This window comes from Danio rerio, chromosome 15 (genome assembly GCF_052040795.2).
Source record: "Danio rerio strain M-AB ecotype USA chromosome 15, GRCz13ab, whole genome shotgun sequence".
Taxonomy (NCBI): Eukaryota; Metazoa; Chordata; class Actinopteri; order Cypriniformes; family Danionidae; genus Danio; species Danio rerio.
The window spans coordinates 43,742,501-43,761,317 of NC_141035.1; the positions used below are offsets into that span (position 1 = coordinate 43,742,501).

The 18,817-nt window shown below is 40.5% G+C and overlaps 1 protein-coding gene across 6 annotated transcripts in view; it reads left to right on the forward strand.

Annotated features, from left to right (window-relative positions):
- fat3a (FAT atypical cadherin 3a) overlaps positions 1–18,817 on the forward strand; it is a 330,154-nt gene that overhangs the window by 242,524 nt on the left and 68,813 nt on the right. For 5 of the 6 annotated variants that reach the window (XM_087283200.1, XM_087283201.1, XM_087283203.1 and 2 more), the window contains 2 exons: positions 7,429–7,582; positions 17,714–17,947. The exons of the other annotated variant lie outside the window; for it this stretch is intronic. In XM_087283200.1, coding sequence (XP_087139326.1) covers positions 7,429–7,582; positions 17,714–17,947 — 388 coding nt within the window. The remainder of the gene's footprint in view (positions 1–7,428; positions 7,583–17,713; positions 17,948–18,817) is intronic. 6 annotated transcript variants of the gene reach the window in all.

An 18,817-nucleotide genomic window follows, 5' to 3' on the forward strand; every position in this document is an offset into this window, starting at 1 on the left:
ACACACTTATTAATGATTCCTACTTGTCTTTCTCGTGATGAAAAGTAGGCAAAATCTAAGTGCGGATGGGCCCCTGAACCTGTGCCCATACTGCCCATGGGTTAATCCGGCCCTGTCCATCACTACTGTGTGTCTAACTTGAGGATGGGTAGATGGTTGTGGTAGATGATTGTGTTCATGTGTTCTCTGAATACGTGTTTTAAAAAATGTGAGGCTGAGTTTTTATTATACGATATTTATCCTGTTGATTTTGAACCTTCCACCTAACAAATATTCTCATTTAGAAAAAAAACTGAAACTAATACTGAAACGAATAAAAACTAAACTAAAACTAAGACATTTTTAAAATATAGAAACTAATAAAAACTAAGAAATCTACCTCTAAAACTAATTCAAACTAACTGAATTTGAAAACAAACAGTCAAAACGAAATAGAAACTAAAACTAATGAAAAATCCAAAACTATTGTAACCTTGATCCAAAGTTGTGTGTATAAAGAGTCAATGCTCTGTGGGTTAAAAATGAATAATTAACAATGATCAGAATAAAAAGAACTTCTTCTGAAGTTAAAATATTGGTACTGCGTACCCTAAAAATTAATGATGTAATAGTTTAAAATAGTGGTTCATTAGTTAATGTTAATTAATGTATCACTAACATGATCAAACAATAAACAATCCTTTTGTTTAGAGTATTTATTCATCTGTTGTCTAATTACGAAATAAATAAATGCCCTAAATGACCATATTTTTATTTGAAAATCAGAGTCAGTTTTATCAAGCATTTATAGAAATGCTTGTGTCCGGCTTTACATGTTTAACGTTCTTTCTAGGAAACAGAAGCATCGTCAGAGTTGTTGTTGTTGTTGTTTTCAAGTTACAGCATTTTCTGAGCATGTTTCAAGCTAAATCAAATGCAAGCCAAAGCCAGGAATATTTCTGGAACCACTTTGAGCAGCCAGTAGGTTCAGGGGAAATAATCTGTGAGCATAAAACATGACCTTGTTAAAATAAGGTCAAGCAGAAAACCAGGTCAGTCTGTTTAGCAGGGGCATCAAAACCAACTGACCTGCCAGCATTTTTGAGCATTTGAAGCGCATCAGTTTTATTATCAAAATCTGAGTTCCTTTATTTATCAGAACCTCCCTCTTATTCAGCATATGTTTTACATAGCTGATGCCCTTCCAGCTGCAACCCAGTACTGGGAAACACCCATACACTTACATTCACACACATACACTACGACCAATTAATTGATTCAATTCACCTAAAGCGCATGTGTTTGGACTGTGGGGGAAACCGGAGCACCCGGAGGAAACCCACACTAACACTGGGAGAACATGCAAACCAGTGACCTTCTTGCTGTGAGGCGGCAGTGCTAACCACTGAGACACCGTGCTGCCCCATTCGCACAAAACAGTAAATGTTTATATGAAGTAAACAGTCAAATTGAACAATAAATATCGTACAAGCCCAAAAACATAAAAATGAAAGCAACAAATGCCTCTGTTTTGGCTAAGACTTTGCCATATGAAATGCCAGTGACTGCCAGAAATCCTCACATTGAATGCGCTTACAACGGCCAAACATATTTAATATGCCAGAAGCATTCAAATCAGATGTTCAGAAGTGACTTTAATGAACAAAACTGACAGAAGTAAACGTCTGAGTGCTTTTAGGATGGCCAACGGTATTAACATTCGTCTTTGAGAGCCAAGAAAAATATCAATCAACTCATGTTCACGCATGCCTGTAATGGCCGACAATTATTAAATGCTTGAATGCACTTGAATTTATCTAATGTAAGATGGCCAGAAAAAAAGAACGTCATGTGCTCATGATGGCTAAAAACAATCAAATCTGTTGTTTTATGTGCTGAAAAGGAATGAATTAAATGTGACTATGATTGTCGAAATGGCGGTTCATACCGCTGTGGCGACCCCAGATTAAAAAAGGGACTGAGCCGAAAGGAAAATGAATGAATGAATAAGTGAATGATAGCCGAAATGTTTCAATCGAATGTTCAAAAGTCTAAAAACACAGTCTATGTCGGCAGCTCATTAGCTTTTAGTTCCTTGATTGATAATTAGTCTCGCAGACCTCTGTGTTTAAAAAGCGTTTTAATTGACTCTTCATTTTTGTCGCCGAAATCATGAGGGCGGAAAAAAGCTCTCGACTCAAATCACAAAGCACAAATCAACCTGAATTGAGCGCTTCAATCACATAAAAACTCCCTAATGAGTGTGTTTGTCAAATTTGCATACACAAATTAAAATGTGAAGTTTGACGGTTTTTGAATTGCAGTAGAACTCTTATGGCCAAACATTCCTGAAATATATCTGACACTTAACATCTTAAGGCCCAAGTTGTTTTATTATTAATTAGAAAAAAACAAAGTGTCATCTTTCGATATGATGTACTTCTAGAGAAAAATGGACCTGTGGTCCTAATTTCCATAAGTGAAGTTTATGTATAAACACATTTCGAGAGGATCACGTGCTTGTGATTGCTAGCGGCTGGATCCACCCCACATAGCAAAATTTCTCTGGCCCAGCTCTGGCCCACACAATCAGGTTTTGCTTGGCCCACATGCCGCAGTGAATTACGGTACATGACTGGACCAAATCTGGCTTCCAGACAAGGGCCAAACACAGACCATATCTGGGCCAAGTCTCAGCCAAGTTAATAACTCATTACTGGGCCTGAACTGGGCCAGATAGGTCGGTGTGTCACGATTGCAATGAAATTGATAAACTCATGGAGTGATGCGCTTTAGGCACACTATGGGCACGCTTTTTCTCAAAGTGACCTGATTGGTAGAATTTTTTTTCTTTACTCAAAAATTATTTTAGTGTATTTTAAATGTGGGTCAAGACTGGCCAAACTCACATGGCCCACTTATCAATTTTTTAAATCTGGGCCAAATACTACATTTTTCATCTGGCCCAAATCTTGTGTGCCGCCTTAAAAACGGTGCCACCTCTGCCAAATCCGGGCCATGTTTGGCCCACATGCTGTATGCCAGTGCCGGATGAATGCCTGCTGTGCCAGCTTTTTGCCAAATCTGGGCCAGAATTCTTTGCTACTAGGGACATTATCCAATTCACTACGCTCCAATCAGATGACTCCTAAACTACTATAAATACCCTGGGTTTCATTCCACTGCTATCTTCGTTTTGAAGAGTCCCCCCTTCCTCCCCTACTCCTCCTTCTTAGACAGGTGACACGGTGGCCCAGTGCATAGCACTGTCGCCTCACAGCAAGAATGTCTCTGGTTCCTGGCTTTACCAAACTAGCAGACATTTCTGTGTGGAGTTTGCACTTCTCCCCGTGCTCACGTGGGTTTCCCCCGGGTTCCCCGGTTTCCTCCCACCGTCTAAAAACATGCAATTAAGTCAATTGAACAATCCAAATTGGCACCATAGACACGCTTCTAGTACGTAGTTATTTTCAAGAGCAATCACTTGCTACAGCAGGGGAGTTCTCGAAATCTACCTGAGCTCAAACTCCCCTCCCGCCTTGCAACGGGAGGGAGCCCTGGGCTCGAGGATCTCATGAGCTCAGGGCTCTCTCCCGGGACAGCATGCCAAACAAGCTTTTATAATTAATCATCAGCTAAGTGTGAACTCTTGAAAACACAATAAAGTTGCCTTTGTGTAATAGAATGAAAAACTCTTTATTTCTGCCTTGAACACAGCAGTTTTTTTTTTCCTGACTGTTTTTTTTACTGTATTAATAACACATACACACATATTTTTTGAACATGTTTTGACTATCAGTAAAAACAATTTTTTTTTCCCCATTTTGGACAGTAAAAATATTGTTTGGGACTTTTTATATGCTGCAAAAAAGTTGCTGCAAAACACTGTATGTCTGTAACAAAATATAAAACATAAGACATAAGAGCAAAAATGTGCTGTCCACGTATGTGGCCATTAAGCCCTAGGAGGTTAAGGCCCGTGCACACTGGGATACTTTTTGCTCACGTTTTCTGTCAACATTTAATGCCTTGTGACTAAATAAAGGGCGCCAATGTGATCGTGCACACCAACGCAAAAAACGCCAGCCGTAAAAGCGTCATTTAAAAAAAAAATAAAAAAATACGCACCTTATCCACAAATCAGATGGCACTTTTGTTCACGTGCATGGAGCTGCTGAAGTGGAGGCATTCAAGTGCAAAACTGTCAATGCAAGCGCACATTAAAGAAGATACCCAGAGGTGTGAACCTGCTTATTGCACTGGTGAACAAGAATCATTTCTTCATCGCTAGAGCTGAAGCTGCTACTTAAACCATCCATGCTTGTTCGAATCGCCAGTAACTTTAACCAAAGAACTTTCTCAGAAGCTTAAAGATGTGTAGCGCCATATAACGCCAAGGATTGATTTTGCACACTCTTCTGCTGGAAGACAGTGAAAATGGCTTGGGTTTGAATCCGGAAAAAAAAGTCTCGAAAAACGCTGACGACCGACGCAAACGAAAAGCGTCCCGGATTTGTACAAGCCTTTAGATGTATCTATAGCATTAAACACACTTTACTGTATATCTTAAAATGTTTGATTCTAATGTTCAGCCTTGCTTATGATGGCCAATAGAGAGCACATTGGAGATGACAACTCTTCCTGTGATGTTCATACCTGTCAACCCTCCCTGGGATTCTCCTGTATTTTATCTCTCTATCATCCTGTTTATGTATTTTCCCGTATTTTTCTTGTATTCTTGATCTTTCTATGAAAAGTGAAAGTAGTGCAGGAACATTTCAAATGTGATATAATTGCAAAAGCTGTTCAAGAGAATAATACTTTTGCTTTGCTTTGACTTGAAAGCACTTTGAAATTAATATTAAAATGACAACATTCCATCGTCGCTGTTTTTATGCAACCTCTAAATCAGTCAATGCATGTAACGGTGTAACTGACAGACAAGCTCCTTTAGTCATAAAGACACTGTTCCCAGATCAGCTTTTGTACGCGTGATTTGGAGAGCACTGAAAGTGGACACTTTTGGATTTGGGTGTGTTTGTAAACAGACAAATAATAATTTGAAATCAGTCCATAACAATCTTCTGACTGTGTGTATAATTAGTCAGAATTAGGAACCTGTGTGTGCAAGGTGCATGGTGGGAGTTATAGTTTGTTAAAGTAGCGTGTGTGTAGTTTTCCAGCGATCCGTAGCCTCTAGATCACTGGTGATCATAACAATTAGTATAGCAACAATTTTAGAGTAGTAAAATAAACATTATATAGTTTACAGTGCATGCAATATATGCAGCCTACAAACAATAGGCTATTATTTGACATTATTAACCTCACATTAATCTTCATATGATTACTATCTTCACTAAAAACAATTTTACTGAATTTTTGTTTCCCTATTTTCACAGGAATAATCTGTAAATATTAACGTAAAATTACATGTTACTCTCTGAAAATACAGAACAATACAGAAAAATAAAGCAACACCAAAGTACAAGCAATAACTGTACATTTAATGTTAGAAGTTTTTATTAAAGAACATATCTGTAAAACACAACACAGGCTCATTCTGAAACGTAGTCCCGTGGACATTCCGGAGACTGCGAATTATGTAGCCGAAGGTACATATGGCTGCATTTCATTTTTTTTAAGCGAACGCTACGGGGCGGTTACCTGCTGAGCGCTTACCCTTTCCCACTGCAACCAGTTTGTCCAGTTAGCTCGTTGTGTACGTTGGCGGATTTGAGACAGAGAGAAGTTGACCATTATGAAGACCGGGTTTGAGTTCGGGAAAGAGCGGTTTCAGAAATCAGACAAGACAAAAACAGAATCCAAAAAATAAAACAAACGAGTGAACAACAGAGTGAGAATGTGTTAAAATCCGAAAACGTGTTAAAAATCAGACGAGAGCTTTTCTTTTTCTGGACGGCTTTTGTAAACTGTCGGTTGGGTTTATGGTAGTAAGCGAGTCATTAGCCCCTTTCACACAGTGATACCGGTAAATATCCGAAAAATTTCCGGAACGACTTTACCGGTGAATTCAAAAAAGCGCTGTTCACACAGGCGAGGACGTTACGGAATTTTTCCGGAAAAGAGCATTCACACATCCATCGCAAAATGCCGGTAAATTCTGACATCATTAACCAGAAATGACCTCTAAACGGCTGCGCTTGTGTTTGTAAACATTTGACTACATTACAAACTCTTTGGATGGATCAGTATTGAGTGCAACTCCAATGAAAACATAGAGAAACACTTTCGCATGACTGTTCTGATTGGCTAAAGCAGGTGTCTCACGTCAGCACGTTCTAGACGTGGACGCGCTCTTTCCGGCAATCTTCCTTCTGCATTCACACAGTGCAGCATTCCGGCAAATTGCCAGTAATGTTACAACTTTTCTTTCCTGAAAATAGCCAGAACGAATTTACTGGTATTTTTAAAAAGGGCCTGTTCACACATACAACCTTTCCGGAAAATTGCCGGTAATTTTCCGGAAAGGTCTGTATGTGTGAAGGGGGCTGATCATTCAGTCGGTCATCAGTGGGCTCTGGTGGGTTCACTTGAGAACAGCGCGGGCGTGAACGGCACTCGCAAGTGACATTAGAGATAGACACAGCAGCCTCTCGCAAAAACTGCAAAAATACGTACCTCCCAGGACATATTTCGTGTTCTCCAGAAAAGTCACCGGGACTATGTTTTCAGAATGAGCCTGGGTTGGTAAAACAACAGGTATTTCACAGTATAATGAAAAATTTGGAAAATTCTGTCAAAAATACAGTCATTTACCTGCAAAATAATGTTTATTTTTTACAGTGTAGTCTACAGCTAATCAATCTGTCAGATTCTGGAGTGCATTCAAGTTCTAAAAAAAATATAAATGCTAAATTATCTTAAAACAAATACATATGGTATATAAGCTACATAAAAAAACAAAAATACAATGTATATGCAGAGTTCAGCGGCTAATCAGCCGGAATCAGCTGAGGTAAAGCCACCGAGACCTAGCTGTCACTCAAGTAGCCACGCCCCTTAATTATGCAGACTTAATATAAATTAAATGAATTCACCCCCTTACTGTTGTCTTGAAGGGTAATATTAGCTTTATGAACCAAAATCCTTCTTTGTAGCGGGCTGTAAACACCTTTTTTCTGTTGAGGTCATTAGAAATCTGCTCTGTTATGGAGTTAGGCCGAGTGTTAGTTTCAGTTACTTCCATATTAGCATCATGAGGGAGAGCGGGATGCAGCCGCTTTGTAATAAATGACTGATTGAAGGCCTAAACAAATTGTAACAAATCTATTTAAATATGTGAATGTGCATATTTTGACTAGACATGTTCCAATTAGGTGTTAACTGATGTCAAGTCTGGGCATGATGCTTTTGCAAGTTTGCAAGTCTAATATGGGCTAATTAATGCTGGAAGGAGCTCTGTAATGAGTGTGTTTGTGTCTGCAGGCCTTGTATTCAGTGTCCGTGTCTGAAGACGTTCCTCTGAATAAGCAAATCCTCAGAGTCAAAGCCACAGATGCTGACACAGGCTCAAACGCACAAATCCAGTTCTCCTTGTTCGGTTCTGGAGCAGAAGACTTCTTCATTCATCCACACACAGGTTTGAGAGTTGTTTTTGTACGTATCTGCCCCTGAAATTGCAGTATCGTTCAATAATTAGTATGAGCATTTTAGTCTTAAGGTTATCTATAAGCTAGTGTGCACCAAACAGTGACAAAATTCAAAGCTTGCAGTTTGTTGCTCCGCCTAAATAAATCAATGTTTTTGTTTGGATGTCACCTAATACTGACACCTAGTCTGTCATCTAATGATCTGACCAATCAAATGCTCTCTAGTATCTGACTTGTCCCGCCCCTTGCAAGATACTTGTCATTTACTTTTCATAGCTCAAGCACTCTGACTGGCAGTGCTGTGAAAAAAACATTTTGCATGAAGGGGAGGAGCTACTCTATGATATCCCTACCTGTCTTCATGATTAATTTGAGATTACATCAAACACAGAATAAAAAAAATGCAAAAAAAATAAATAAATAAAGCCTTAAAAATAAAGGTTAACATTCACGGTACCTTTTCAATATTTATTTGTTTTTGCAGTGGACAAATGTTCTTTAGATTATTGTGCTATATAAAGTGCTTGCAATATAAGTGCTTCACGCTAACAAACTAAGGTTTTTTAAGAACTCTGAACACTAGAAGGTACTTTGGTGAACTCAGACTGATTTTGTAAATCCATTTATGGAAACTTCTTTTTATTTTTGGATCAAAAATGATCGAAAAACAATTGAGCAAATCCAGCCAGTGTTTAAAACTATCTCCTTACCTTAGGCTGATCCATACTAGTTCAAGTGTTTTTTTTTTTTGTTTTTCTTTTTTCTGATGAACATGGAAGATATTTTAATGAATGTTGGAAACATGTAACCATTTAAGTGACATTTCAACCAAAAATGAAAATTTACTTTCCCTCAAGTAATTCCAAACCTTTAAGCTTCTTCATTCGGTTCAGCAAACAAGAAGATGTTTTGAAGAAAGCTGAAAACCTCAAACCTTTGATTTCCATGGTAGGAAAAACATAATACTGTGGAAGTCAATGGTTACAGGTTTGCAGATTTCTTTCAAAATGTCTTTTGTGTTCGACAGAGGAAAACACTCAAACAGGAACAAGTAACGGGTGAGTAAATGTAACCGGTTCTGCGTTGTGTTTTCTTTGCTTTATTAAGGAATAACCAGTCGGAGATCTGCAGTTGTGACGGCTCTTTACTCACTGAGAATAAATCAAAAAGCACAGCTTTTACAGTGTGTCTTCGCCCTTTACAGCTTTTCTCTCCCATGCATAGTCAGTGCAGAAAGGGAAGAGATGGAGAGAAAGATAGAATAAAACTCCAAACAATATTAACAAAGTGACAAAACATACCTGAGAATAAATCAAAAAGCACAGCTTTTACAGTGTGTCTTCGCCCTTTACAGCTTTTCTGTTAAAAGTAAAGTGCAATGCATTTAGCATTCACATGCTTCAGTTAGGCTAAAGTTAATCAAAACCTCAATTTAAGTGATAACACAAAAATAATGAAATATATGTGAAAATAAAGGTATAAATATTATTTAAACATGAAAACTAGCTATAAAAGTTATTTATAAAGTAAAGATGATTAAAGATTAATTGGAGCTTAGCAGACACCCACCTCTCCCATGCATAGTCAGTGCAGAAAGGGAAGAGGCGGGGCGCAAAACAGGAAATTAAACAGCGTGAGCTCCCTTAGAAATTTAAAGGAGAAGACACACACTAACAAACACCTCAGGTATACTTACTAACACATTAGATAAAACACATATTTTGTGTAATTCTATACTTAAAGCGAATTATAATTTTCATACCTGTTACACTCACCCCCCTAGAATTACACAAAATTCTGAGAAAACATGAAAAACTCTGTACACTGGTCATAAGAATTACTTGGTCCACACACCAAAAATATGTGAAGACAGACAGCATTAAAAGCTACCCTATAAAAGGATAAAAATGTTTAGAAATTGGCCAAATTTCAGCACATTTTATAGACATTATCAAGGTGCCCATTACACCTTGTAAACTTATACCACAGTCCGTTAAAGAAAGATATCAGAAAGATAGGAGAAAAACACTCAATTCCAAAACCTTCAGGAATTTGGGGCTGAAATTTAAATTCAGACATGAATAACTGCAGACCCAGAATCTGAACTCAACAGGGTTTCAATTTGAACCATTGATTCAATAAGTCTACACACTGGTTTAATAATCCTCCCAAACCTGGTAGAGTAATGATCAGCTGCATTTGGATCTACTACAGGATTCTGTACAACAGGTAAGACACAATCAGGGAGAGACTGTGGGGGAGACAGGGTTGCACCAGCACCAGCCACAGTGCAGTCATCGGCCACAGGCACTGGAAGAGGTGAATTTGGCACCTGTTGGCTAGGCAACTGAGAATGCACCCATGAACTAGTGCGGTCATCATTGCATGTAGCAGCATTGGAGACATTGGACATGCAGTCAACTTGTGAGAGGCCCGTAGCCTCATTCAGTCCCTCATCTGTGTCCTCAGCAGGCTCAATCTCTTCAACATCAGAGCAAATATCACTGTTTGTTCGGGCAGTTAGACCATCAGAGCCTGTTAAGTCTGACTGTGGAGCGACACTGCAGGTAAGTGATCCAGCAACCTCCAGACCAGGACCATCAGAGTCTGTATTAGGCAAGGGGAGAAAGTTCACTTGCAAAAGTAGATTGCGATGCACTGTACGCTCAATACCAGCTCTGTCACTGATCTTATAGACATGTATGGATGGTTTTGCAGCAACAACAGTGTACACAACAGGTTCCCATTTGTCAGCAAGTTTTCGTTTCCCCCTACATCCCTTGTTGGCTACAAGCACTTGGTCACCAATGGCAAGAGGTAGGCCTTTTGCTCTTTTGTTGTATTGACTGGACTGGTGTCTTTGTTTGTGAGCTGAATTTGTCTGTGCTACCGACATAGCAGTCTGAAGGTCACTGATGAGCGACTGAACGTACTGGTCGTAATCACAGATGGAGTCATCTCGCAGAACACTCTGAAACATTAGGTCCACTGGCAGCCGTGGCACTCTGCCAAACATCAAGTAAAAAGGGGCAAACCCCGTTGTTTCGTGCACTGTGCAATTGTACACAAATGTCATGGTCTGTACCATCTGCGGCCATTTCTGCTTAGGTCTAGGTGGAAGAGACCTCAGCATGTTACCTAGTGTTCTGTTAAATCGCTCAGTACCACCATTCCCCATTGGGTGGTAAGGAGTGGTTCTAGACTTGTCGATACCTGCCAGCGCAAGAAGCTCAGCCATCAATTCACTCTCAAATGAAGCACCTTGATCAGAATGGATGCGTTGGGGAAATCCATAAACACAGAAGAAGCTATCCCACAGTCTCTTGGCTACTGTTTTTGCTGTCTGGTCCTGACATGGAAAAGCATGTGCTAGTTTCGTGAAGTGATCTGTGATCACCAAAACATCCACAGATTTATTGTGTCGGTCCTCAGCAGACCAGAAGTCAATGCAAACGAGCTCCAATGGGGCTGTGGTTTTAATACTCTCCAAAGTGGCTCTCGCAGCAGGCTCAGGAGTTTTGCTAAAGACGCACCTGGGACACTTCTTCACATAATCCCGCACATCACGCTCCATATCAAGCCAGAAAAACCTCTGACGTGCCAATGCCAAAGTGCGTGGTTGCCCTTGATGACCAGCCAGGTCGTGAAGGCCAGAAAGAGCTTGACTTTTCAAAGATTCAGGTAAGATGAACTGAAACCTCTTATGTTTCGTGAGCGGGTCTTTAATTGCTCTGTACAAGATTCCATTAAGCACTGAAAGTTTGTCCCACTGCTTAAGGATCCGTAACACATACAGGTGTTCATTAGCTCGTTCACGTCTTGATGGTCTGCGCTTTCTGTCGATGTAATAACACACTCTAGCAATGACAGGGTCTTTGTGCTGATGGTCTTGCAAGTCAGCAAGAGAAAGGGAATGAAACACTTCATCACTGTTGATCAAAGAGTCAAGATGTTCTGCAATTGATGCTGCTCTACATTCAGTAACTGTTTCCCATTCATCGCAGGAGGACAGAATGGAAGACACGTCATCAGCGGACATTGATGTATCCAGCCCAAAAACAGGACCTGATTCCACTGATTGCGGTTGACAGGTAAGTCTGAACACTTCTTGAACATTTCCATCGTCAACACTGTGCACATGTCTCAAAAGATCTGAATAGGGCTCTGACAAAAGCCGCTGACTCACTGGCCTGGTGAACGGATCCCTACTGAGTGCATCTGCCACAACGTTAAGCTTCCCAGGAACATACTTGATCTCAAATGAATATGGAGCGAGTTTCGAGACCCAGCGCTGCTCACATGCATCCAGTTTTGGCTTGGTCATGATGTATGTCAGTGGATTGTTATCCGTCCACACTGTAAACTCATGGCCTTTCAGCCAGTGACTGAACTTGTCACACACCGCCCACTTCAGAGCCAAGAATTCCAATCTGTGTGCAGGATATTTTGTCTGGCTGCGACTCAGAGCCTTGCTAGCGAACGCTATCGGTCTCGCCTTGTCCTCACCAACAGGAACTTGAGAGAGCACAGCTCCTAAGCCTTCCAACGAAGCGTCAGTACAGAGTAAGAAGGGACGTTCGAAATCTGGATGAGCCAGCACCACACTGTCAACAAGGGCCGTCTTTAATTCACTAAAGGCCGAATCACAGTCTGGGGTCCAGTCCTGAGGTGTCAACTCCCGAAAAGTGCCTGCTCTCCTACCGCCACCTGCATTTTTCGCAGAACGTTTTTGGCCTGTGGTCAAATTGAATAAGGGCCTGGCGATCCGTGAACAATTTGGGATGAAGGCTTGATAATACAGGACCATACCAAGAAATGATCTGATTTTCTTTTGTAATGGTGTGACTCTGTCATCCTTCATTAAATCCTCTTTTTGAAAAGCAGAGATTACTTTCACTTTCTCTTCATCAACAGAAACACCAGTACTATCAATCACATGTCCCAGAAACTTTACAGACTTTCTCAGAAAGTGACACTTTTTAGGAGCTAGCTTCAGGTTGCTGGATCTCAATCGAGAAAACACGATCTCCAGGCGATTTAGTGCCTCTGATTCAGATGGAGCAAAGACTAACAAATCGTCCAGGTAACAGAGCAGACTGGTAAAGTTGAGGTCACCAAAAACACTGAGCATCATGCGCATAAAAGACGCAGGGCTATTGCAAAGGCCCTGTGGGAGACGATTATACTCGTACAGCCCCATGGGAGTAGTGAAGGCAGTGTATCGCCGGTCAGAGTCATGGAGTGGGATGTTGTAAAACCCTGAAGTCAAATCCATGGTGCTGAAGAAGGCATTACCCCCTAGGGCAGCGAGACAATCTGATTGATGTGGTAAAGGGTGGGCATCTTTGACAGTTTTAGCATTGAGCCAGCGAAAATCCGTGCAAACCCTCAGATTACCGTCTTTTTTCCAGACCATGACTAAAGGTGACGCATAATCACTGACAGACTTGCTGATTATCCCTTTTTCCTCCATCTCTGACAACACCTCTCTCAGTTTTTGATAGTGCGCAGGAGGGACGCGGCGATAGGGGAGACGGAATGGGCGCTCATCAAAGAGATGAATCCTGTGCACAAAATCCTTTGCTTCTCCACAATCCAACTTATCTTTGGAGAAAACATCATGATATGACACCAGGAGAGCTGCGAGTTTTCTCTTCCATGACATAGAAACATCACATGCATCAATGTTAATGTCCCCCAGACCATAATCTTTCAACATCTGCACCACATCAGGGGATGGGACATTTTCAGCGGGAAATGAATTGGGAACGTTACAAGAAGTTTTACTCAATCCCTGTGTGACAGTGAGATCTTCTACCGCCAGACAGGAGGAAACGTCGGCAAGTTTAGAGTTGCGACGAAGTGTCACTGGTGTTGGATTAGGGTTAAGTATTTTCATTGGCACCCATCGATCACCCCACATGGGTGTTATTACTCGCCCAACCAGAATGTTCTTAGGGGCTGAGCGTGCAGTGGTTGGCTCAACAATTACAGTGCTTCCTGGAGAAACAGGGACATTAGCTGGCATTTTACCCCAGACCAGATACTCGCGTCTGGGAAGAAGAGTAACTGCTTGACAGAGCTTCACAGTTCCCAGCTTGTCAGGCTGTTTGGGGCCACACCAGCGGGAGATACAGGTAAGAAGTTCAAGCAATTGCTCACATTCAGGATCTCTATTATCACAGGAGGCAAGTTTCCAGTAGTCTTCACTCGATTTCATCTTCTGCAGTATACATTTAATAACATTGCTTCCAATTATGAACTCGTCTTTTTGTCCAGGCACCACAAGAGTTGGGACGACAAACTTAAATCCATAGATGACAACTTCCAAATCATACATGCACTTTGGCTGCGTTGTTAGTCCACCACATCCAACCAGAACAACATTCTTGGGAATCTCTTGATGTGGAAGGAGACCACTAGCTTGCAGCTTGGCCTCACCCTCTTCACTGAGCGTGCAAGACATACTACCAGAGTCCAATAACCCCTTCAATATGTGCTGGCCACCAACTGTAACAGGAGCATAAAACAACTCACTCGCTCCATTCACTCTCTGTGACCCCACATATAAAACGGTTTTGTCTTCTGGTAATAACTTGCAGCAATTCATGAAAACATTTTGCGCATCTGCTGGATCTGTGAGGGAGTTTACATTAAATTTGCCCATGTTGCCCCTCTCGTCACATGGGCTGGTTAGTTTAACTGGGCAGTATCTGAGGGAGTCACAGGGTAGGCAGATTTAGGGCAGTCGCTTTTAAAATGGCCAGGGCTGAAACAGAGACGACACAGTCTGTGACGTCTACAATGCAAGTATGTGGTGTGTTCCTTTGACTTACAGACTCTACATGGGGGATTTAAGTCGTTCTTGAAGTCTGCAGCTTTGCCTGCGTGAACCTGACTGGGTGACGTTAAAGAGGCAGTACACAGTGATAGGACTCTATCCATCATGCCAACCATGTGTTGAAAGCTGGTGTCGGGAGAGAATGGAACAGCTTTGGGATTAAGAGAGACAGGGGGAAGAGACTGAGCAGGTGTGGGTGCAGGCTGACGAGGTGGACTGGACACACAATCATAGCTAGTTGAAACAGTGCACTGGCTACAAGCAGACAGAGACAATTTGTGATTCGCTCTGGATGAAACTCGTTTCAAATCTCTCTGATGATTATCCAGACGCTCCTGAACTTCAGCGGCAGTCCATTTCTCAGCCGGTTTGAACTGAAAAGACAGAGCAAGAGTTGGGTCTGGACAATGTGAAATGAACATCATGACAGCTTCAGCAGCAGGATCCTCAATGCTCTTATTACGTCTATGCAAGCACTCATCAGCAACATCTATGGCCTTGTTAAGGCGTATCCAGTAATCCATGGGACCTTCGTTCGCTCTTGGGACAGTATTATAAAAGTCAGCCATGGGCATATTTGAGTAAGCCAATTCACTAAAGTTGTGTTTTAATATGTCAAACACTGCACTTTGAAGTTTACTGGCACTCAGTTCAGGGCGGCTTCGCAGGGACACCTTAACAACGTCTCTCGCTCTGCCAGCTAGTCTGCTCATAATGAGATCACGAACTTCTGACTGTGTTTTGCACTCCATTCTGTTTAAATAGCTGCTCATCATATCTTCCCACTCATGGATGGTAAACGAATCACTTTTATCGCCTCTGAAGAATGGTGGAGGTGCAGTGTCTTTCTGAACTATAACTTTTAGGGTGGAAGCATCAATGCTCTGACTGGGTTGTTCTGACAGAAGACGATTAGGCTGCACTGGGCTGGGCTGGTGCACAAGATTAAGGCTAGCTGAAATACTTTCACCTATTTTCTGAGCCAAATCTGAAATTATACTACCTAAAGACTCAGGGGAAATAGCACGTTCAGCATCTGGGCGTGTGATAGGGGTGGAGCTAGCTGTTGGGCCTGCTGAAGCACCAATTGCTGAATCAATAGTATGCATACCGCCCAAACTCATATTAGCTAACCCCCTCCCTCTCCCATAACAACGAGGGTTTATTTCAGATACCTTCTCATCATGAAAATTGACAAGCCCACCACCCCTGCCCATTGGAAAGGTCACATTTGATGGCTTCACTGGACTAAAATCGTCTCTGTCATTATCCCCAAACATGTTTCAATTGTAAAATGCAAACACATAAAACATTAAGAATTATCACAAATTGAAACGCTACAAAATAGATTTACCGCAAAATTTACCATAAAAGATGGTCAAATTTGATATCAAACTCACTCAATCAAACGTTAAGATGGAAAAAGTGTTCAAAGGGAAAAAAGCTCTGTCACAAGAGTATAATATTTCCTCATTCAAAGTCAGTCAGACACATTGCTGATTTAAAACAGTAACATTCAATAATTTGTTTCTGCAAGGATAAAGGATATGATGCACTGAGGTCACTCAAGCGTCCCACGCAGTCCTCACACAGTCAATCGCGATTAAAAGGCAACGATGAACGACGATCAGCCAGTTTAGCGCGTCTCTGACGAAACAGTCTGCCCCGCGATGTCAAACGCTGTTCCACACACACACACGCGCGCGTGCGCGCGATCTCCTTATCGCGAGCGCGGAGCTGCTGCGAGCAATGGCGGTGAAGGAAAAACCCGGAGTGGATCGGCGATGCGGAGTCGTCACTCAACCACGGCGATCTGCGAAGAGCTGATCAGATGATCCGGAATGGTCACGGGCACCACGTGTAACCGGTTCTGCGTTGTGTTTTCTTTGCTTTATTAAGGAATAACCAGTCGGAGATCTGCAGTTGTGACGGCTCTTTACTCACTGAGAATAAATCAAAAAGCACAGCTTTTACAGTGTGTCTTCGCCCTTTACAGCTTTTCTCTCCCATGCATAGTCAGTGCAGAAAGGGAAGAGATGGAGAGAAAGATAGAATAAAACTCCAAACAATATTAACAAAGTGACAAAACATACCTGAGAATAAATCAAAAAGCACAGCTTTTACAGTGTGTCTTCGCCCTTTACAGCTTTTCTGTTAAAAGTAAAGTGCAATGCATTTAGCATTCACATGCTTCAGTTAGGCTAAAGTTAATCAAAACCTCAATTTAAGTGATAACACAAAAATAATGAAATATATGTGAAAATAAAGGTATAAATATTATTTAAACATGAAAACTAGCTATAAAAGTTATTTATAAAGTAAAGATGATTAAAGATTAATTGGAGCTTAGCAGACACCCACCTCTCCCATGCATAGTCAGTGCAGAAAGGGAAGAGGCGGGGCGCAAAACAGGAAATTAAACAGCGTGAGCTCCCTTAGAAATTTAAAGGAGAAGACACACACTAACAAACACCTCAGGTATACTTACTAACACATTAGATAAAACACATATTTTGTGTAATTCTATACTTAAAGCGAATTATAATTTTCATACCTGTTACATAAACGTTGACAAAATTTTTATTTTTGGGTGAACTATCCCTTTAATATACATATTTGTTTTTCCTACTATGGATGTCAATGGTTACAGGTTTTCAAAATTCTTTAAACTAACTTCTTTTGTTTTCAACTTAATAAAAAACAAACTCAAACTGGTATGCAATAAGTAAAGGGCTAGTAAACAATGACAGAATTTTCATTTTAGGGTGAACTATCCTTTTAACATACATATTTGTTTTTCCTACTATGGATGTCAATGGTTACAGGTTTTTAACTTTCTTCAAAATATAATTTTCAGTGTTCAACAGAACTTTAAAAAAAATGTAAAAAAAACTCAAACTGGTCGAGAACAAGTAAAGGCTTAGTAAATGATGACAGTATTTTCATTTGTTGGTGAACTATACATGTAACATGCATTTGTTTTTTCTACTATGGATGTCAATGGTTACAGGTTTTTAACATTCTTCAAAATATCGTTTTTGGTTTTTAACCGAACTTAAAAAAATTCAAACTGTTCTGGAACAAGTGAAGCCTTAGTAAATGATGACAGCATTTTCATTTTTGGTGAATTATACCTGTAACATACATATTTGTTTTTCCTACTATGGATGTCAATGGTTTCAGATTTTAACATTCTTCAAAATATCTTCTTTATTGTTCAACAGAACTAAAAGCCTAAAGAGTATTGTTGCTGTTTGCTGAAATGTGTTTTTCTCTGCAGGCGAGCTGAAGACAGCTGTGGCACTGGACCGTGAAAAGGTGTCTCGATACTCTCTGGTTGCTCGTGCGACGGATGGTGGGGGTTTGTGGTGTGAAGCTGAGGTTGTGGTGGATCTCCTGGACGTGAATGACAGTCCGCCGATGTTCAGCATGCCTCATTACACCACCAGCGTCTACGAGAACACCGCCACTAAAGCTCTGCTCACCCGCATACAAGCCATAGATCCTGATCTGGGTAAGAGCATGTCATTTTGACGACAGGTGAAGTGGAAGGTTTAAGTGTATAGATTCTGGTTAAAAAAAAAAAAAAAAAAAGTGAACTAACTTTGAACTGCTTATATGCAGTTTTGTTCAGCTAGAAAACATTGTAAAAAAACTTTCATATATGGTTTTCCATATTACCTCATTTTATTCAAAGTGTTTTTCTGTACATAAAACAACAATATGGCTTTAAAAAAATTATGCATAAATTTTGTATTTTGTTTTAATGCTACTGCTTGTATTCCAGCCCAACTAAAAGATAAGATTTTCTTCAGAAAGCACATCACTTGGGAAATATGAATAGAAAAAATTGAGGACTAGTATTTCAAAACAAATATTTTTGCTGTCAATTGTATTAATTTGATTTTAACATATAAATTTTTAGACAGTGCATTAATACCATATACCATACATAGCAGTGCAATATGGCTGTATATCGGCACTGGTGGGAGGTGTGCATCGGCTCAAGGCCACAGGCAGAGTGCCTTAGTGTCCCACTAGTGAAGATATACAGCCATTTATGCAACAGTTTGACGGCATAATCGTGTGTATGAAAAAGAAAATCAAACAATCTCAAAAATTCTTTTGTATGAGGAACTACTTTCTTCCACCATTGATTCACATGATTGATTATAACACATTGCTGCACATTGATTGCTGCTGATGTCAGAACAGCAGAAAACGTTGCTACATCACACACGTCAATTTAGAGCTAGTATTTGAATGATTCTTTAGCGTAATGTCTAAAGTGATGACAAAACAGATGATTTTGCTCACATTTTTAAGATTATAAGGCTAAACGACATGAAATGCCATCAGTCTACAGAGATTTCCCAGGATTTCT